Consider the following 6214-nt stretch of genomic DNA (forward strand, 5'->3'; position numbering starts at 1 on the left):
TTAATAAAATGTTGTTTGGGGTTTTGCCCTCCTGCCTCCATCGTCACTGGCGAGCCAGTGGCGTCATTCCTGCCTCGCTTTATAAAACTGTCAACGCCTCTCTCTCACCTGGACTGACACTCATCACCCAAACACCAGGGCAGGAGGACAGGGCTTTATTTCTGGCCAGAGCAGGGGATCGGTCGCTGGTAAACTATACGCGACGAACATTTTGACAAAAAAACAAACAAACAAGATCCTCACATTGTTTCTTTTATGAATCTGGCAAATTATTCTTACTTCTCTGGCATGTGCAACATGACCGCAGAGACGCAGCACTCGCCCGCCGAGGCGAGTCCTGTTGTCATGATTCCAAGTGTGTGCCTGGACTCTCCGCAGCCGCCTCTGATGCTGCAGGCCCGGTCGAAGGATAACGTTTTGATCAAGTCGGAGCCCCGGGGGAACAGTCCAAACACGGAGGACGGAGCCGCTCTGGGACTGACCGAGGAGCACCTGCCCACCGGGAGCCGCCGGAGGAAGAGGCCCGTGCAGAGGGGGAAACCTCCCTACAGCTACATCGCGCTCATCGCCATGGCCATAGCCAACTCCCCCGAGAGGAAGCTCACCCTGGGGGGCATCTATAAGTTCATCATGGAGCGTTTTCCCTTCTACAGGGAGAACTCGAAGAAGTGGCAAAACTCCATCCGCCACAACCTCACCCTCAACGACTGTTTCGTGAAGATCCCCCGGGAGCCCGGCAGGCCAGGTAAAGGCAACTACTGGACCTTAGACCCGGCCGCCGAGGACATGTTCGACAACGGGAGCTTTCTGCGGAGGAGGAAGAGATTCAAGCGCACAGACGTGAGCACCTATCCCGGCTACATGCAGAGCTCCAGCGCGTTCACCCCGACCCCAATGGGCCGGCCCTCGTACCCCAACACCCTGTACGGCGGGATAGGCTCTGGCTACGGCTCTCAGCTGACCGCCACGTCCCCGCATCCGGCCATGCTGCATCACTACCAGACCTCCGCCGGGGTCGGCCAAGGACAGCCGCGCAGCATGTTCAGCATCGACAACATCATCAGCCAGCAGACGGTGGTGCAGGGCGGTCCGGGGGGCGACCTCAACTCCCAGGCGCTGGGTTTGGGGCTGCACGTGGGAGGTGACCTGGGCACCATGACCTCCAGCTGCTCGGTCACCGGCAACGACCCGTCTGCGTGCTTCCAGACCCAGACTCTCAACCCCTCGGCGAACATGCTGAGCAGAAACAGCGGGAACCTCTCGTCCAACCTGGCCGCCGGGTACCCGTACTCCTCCTCGGGTTCTCCCCCGCACCTGCCCGCCATGAGCCAGTCCGGGTTCTCTCCCGGGAGCTCGCAGGTGTACTGCTCCGGAAACCGGCTGTCCCTGCCGGCCCTGCGCCCGGGCTCCTGCGCCGAGCACACGGAGCAGCTGCTGGGCCTCGCCAGCCCCATGAACTCCTACAACAACACCTACATGAGACAGGCCAACTTTGCGTCAGGATTAGAGCGCTATATGTGAGACATTATTAGCACAAAAAAAATCCGACTTCATCATTGGCTACTAAATAGTCACATATTAAAGGAATAGGCCCTCAATGAGCCCATAAGAGGTGAAACACATAACAGTAATACCATTGGGCATGACATACGGCCTATTCAAAATGCCTATATCCATTAAACGACAGATTTATAAGTTCCTGAATGAAAGGTATTTTTGTCAGGATAAGAAAAGACATGACACGTATATCTTGTGACACAAAATGACCGAGCCTCATGATAAAACATTCCTATTTTAAAAGCCATTTTGATCCGTTTGACACATTCCATGAGTGTACGTCAGAGAGTTGTATGTATTTCATTGTGCCACCTTTCGTTCATATTTCCTGCGCTCCAGAGTTCGTTTTAACATGTGTTTGTTATTTTGTCATTCAATTCAAGTCTGCTGATTTCCATGTAAATACTTTGTTGATGTATAAAAACTTTATTAAAAGAAAAGAGTGTTGTCGTTGCTGACGACAGGTCGCCTTGAATAAATTCATTTTTTTACAGTAAAATAAATGTGGTCTTTATTCTTTATTCTCGATAATTTGTCTGTGAAAACATCATTTTTTTAATCTCATATATATATATATATATATGATATATATATATACACTACAATCTGCTCAAAAACAGCTCAATCTTTAAATGTGTTGTGTTTTAAGAACAAGTCAACAATGAATAAACAATTAGACACAATGAAGATCTAAATCACAACACATGAATTCAGATTTTTTTTTCAGAAAGTAAATGAAATATGAACCACATCAAGTCAACACTATTGATCACACTTATTGACTGAATTAGTCAAACAGTGTACGAATGAAGCACAAATGTTCCCATCTGTTTACATATTGTCCAAACAGAGAGAAACAATATTGTACCAACAACAATGACGAACTAATGTTGTATAAATGTGTATTCACCTTTCCAGCTCGAACTGAAGTTTGTTACATCTTCACAATTTTATAAAAACAATTTAGCTCGTAGGTTGTTTTCCTCAGAATGATACTTTTAATTCCACCAACTCTTACTCAGACTGTGGTAATGAATTTAACTCGTCTCTTTCCCCTTTTTCAGGATATTTTAATCAAAAAAATGCTATAGTGCTACTTGTGAAAGGGTTTTATGTTCCCCAAAATATTGTCAAATTCAAGTGTCTGGATGCACATATCATTTAAATTGAATTTGCCTTAACTGTTGATAACGGACAATATCTGAATTATCTGAATATATGAATTGGTTCATCGATAAACAAAATAGTAACCAATTTATCAAAATTTGTGAAGTGAAGTCACCTGAAGTGAAGGAAAAAAAGGCATATTTGGTGTTGGTGACAGAAATAAAATAGTTTACAGATCTTCGTAGCACAACAGGGACAGTTTTCATCATGGTTGCTCAGTGACGGTGCAAGTGGTCACATTCTGAGGTTCCCGATTAAATGTTAAAGTTGTTCAAAAAAACATAACTCGTAAAAAACACTGACAAATACAGATGCAAAAAGTAGTATTCTAATACAATCATAAAAAGCTCTGCGTCTGCAGGTTTGAATGCTTATGAATAATATGGCTGTATTCATTTGTCTGTGTGTTATATCCTGGTCTGATATTGAGACGCTCAGACACTGAATCTATACTGCACTCAAACTATTGATGCACCAAAGGGGCAGATGTAGCAGCTGATGGGTCAATCAGATCAAACATATATGAAACAGGTACAACCTATAAAACATGACTGCATCAACATATTTCATGGACTTGGACTTTTACAGCTATTTTAAAGCAGTTTGTCAGCATGGCCAAATTAAAAAAGTTCTAACCAGCTAAACCTCATTACTGAGTTATTCATCACCAGGTTCAGACTTTCCACCACTAGATGGAAGCAAAAGCAAGATGTGGGATTGCATCGTGCTTCAGTTGCCACTTGTTGTCTTGAGGTTTCTACACCTCAGAGGAAATATTCATTTTACTTCAATACAATCTATAAAATATGATCGTCATGAATGAAAGTACCCAAGAATGAATCCATCAATTCGTTGATTGACAGCGAATTAATCGATTGTTGGTCTATTTGATAATTGTTTAGGTCAATTTAAATTACTTGAACGGTTATCCGTCAAATTAAAGCTTTCATCAATTCTACCCTATTTTGGAGAGTTTGTTTCATTCAACCTTAGCTTTCACTATCTGTCTGAGAACCAAATGCAAATGTCCTTAAACATCGGGATGCACAGGAATACACACAATTCACACTTTATGCTCTGATGTTCTTTTAAAAAGACAATATTTGAAGATTGAAATGAGGCTACTGCCTGTTATTAACAAATGTTGCCTGTTTGAACCTCTTTTTGCTGTTTTGTTTGAAGGCTGTTGTTTGTTCTTTTGTGTGAAACTTGTTATGCTTCATACCCTGCTAAAATAAAAAACTATAAAATAAAATAACTAATTTGCCCCCATCTCAAAATATCTAGTCGACAATATATCTCTTTTTCATTTGTATTATGATCCACGCTTATAGGACACAACACTGGTGTTTACTGTCAGGGTTCCAACAGCAGAGGGCGCCTCAACATCACAAACTGCGACGATGAGAAACTCCATTCGGACAATTCACAGAAACCTCACTGAACCTTTGGAAACGTGAAGGACCTGTAACATTCTACACAGCGCACGTTCTGCAGGTTATTCAATTTAACCAATTCAACCAACGTCAAAATAATGCATTTTTCATCAAATGCCAAAACAAAAGTATGTGCAGCTGTGGAAGCTTAATGTGTTTTTAGAAGTAACAATAAAAAGAGCTGTAAATTAAAACAGCCCTATAATTTTGTCGCTACACAAAATACATGTATATATTTGAGTCTATTTATTGTCAAATACAATATTGGTAATATATCTTCAAATATATTCCAACACAGAATAAATCAACAATAGGCACTAAGAATGGTATCGACAAATAGACACAAAAATAAGCATAAACAAATCAAATGTATTGGCTGCAAACTGTTTTGGCTTTTGGATTGAAATACAATTCGAATTGTGATTTTTTTTAAATAATTAAAAATCTATTCTACAATATATGGCTGCTTCTGAGGCGTGGAGAAAGTAATGCGTCATGTGTGTGGGGCAGCTGTCAGGCTGGTCTCAGTGCGTCTATTTCAGAGTTGATAGGACTTGTGACAGGCAGGTCAGACCAGAGGAGAAGCTGCATTAACCTCCTCAGTGGAACAGTCTTCCCCTCCAACAAAGAGTAACAACACAAGCAAACAAACACATCAGACTGAGATGAGATGAAACTCTACCCCAAATATGACAATTAAATGAATGTGGTGCTGATGATGTAAATACTTACATTTGTGTTTCTGCGGCGTAATGAGCTGGAATGTCAGCCCGCACACATTACAGACACATTACACGTCGTCATCCCTGCTGGCCTTCATCCTGACGAAGACGCAGCTCACCATGCCCCGGTGTGCCCTTGTGAATTATGCAGAAAATGCAGATAGTGTTGTGACTTTTTGACAAGGAAAAAACAAAACCCGTGGGAAGTGATCAGGGAATTAGGCGACTGGCCAAAACCTTTGAGGGCGGATTTCAATACGGCCAAAAATCAGCCAATTTATTAGGGGGAGAGAATAAAGAGCTCATTTAACACTTTAACCAAAAACTGATGTAACAGGTCGAAATGTCTCACGTCTGAACAAAAACTAAACATGTTAATTAAAAGCCAAATTAAAATCGTGATAATAGGCCTATGACATCCGGGTATTTATTATTATATTTAACTTTATATCACAGATTAAGGGCACACATTTTAAGTGTAATATTTCTGAATCCAACAAATAGCCTCCATTGGGTTTGAAAAGGAGCGAAGCTTTAATAATAACAATCATAATAAATGTATATTTTAATAAATAAAATGATGGATTATTGATATTATTCATTGTTAATATTGTTATGAATAGTTTTCAGAACTTATCTTTGAATCTAATTGTCTTTTTCTTTGAAGACTATTCCGAGCTTTAAGTGCATATTTTTTAAACTTTCTGTAGCCTAAACAAACGGCGCATTTGATTTGACTCTGCATATCTTTTACATTAATGTAGGCTGTATCATTGAAATCCCAATCACCATCATCGGAGACCACCTCATAGGCTACTTCTCTCTTATAATGAAAAAAATGTTCAGAAATAAATCGCGTTTCAATGATTCAATAAAAAACATCGTTTTTGGGTTAGGGTTGAAACAATTTTGTTTTTAAAGCATTTTTATTCATACTCGACAATACTTGACAATTTATTACGAACATAAAAAATTTTTATGTTCGTAATAAATTGTCAATATATTGATGAAGAAAATAATAAGGGATATCTCCAATACGTAAATGTATTACTATTTAAATTCTCGAAATAAGATCATATGCACAGGAACAACTGATGTTGCCCATACAAGTTGCCTAAAGAGGCAACATGTTTTTGATATTTCTTGGTTAAGTTGTTTTTTTATCGAAATATGTTTGAATGATTCAAGAGCAGATCCAAATATTACGTTTTGCACGGCAATTTAGTCGAGTTCCTGGTAACAGTGACTCAAAGACCACGTGACCAGCATGGTCCTATAAATACCTTTTGAAAGCTAGAGGCGATAGTGTGATAGTCTGGCTGGATACCTACC

General features: G+C 40.7%; 1 protein-coding gene across 1 annotated transcript; it reads left to right on the forward strand.

Annotated features, from left to right (window-relative positions):
* Positions 1 to 255: 255 nt before the first annotated feature.
* On the forward strand, positions 256 to 1521 carry foxe3 (forkhead box E3; the record flags this gene model as incomplete). Its single annotated transcript, XM_079266924.1, has 1 exon — positions 256 to 1521. One exon carries the CDS (start codon positions 256 to 258, stop codon positions 1519 to 1521), a length of 1266 nt encoding a protein of 421 aa, XP_079123050.1.
* Between the last annotated feature and the right edge of the window lie 4693 nt (positions 1522 to 6214).

Source organism: Melanostigma gelatinosum, assembly GCF_949748355.1.
Source record: "Melanostigma gelatinosum genome assembly, chromosome: 4".
NCBI lineage: Eukaryota > Metazoa > Chordata > Actinopteri > Perciformes > Zoarcidae > Melanostigma > Melanostigma gelatinosum.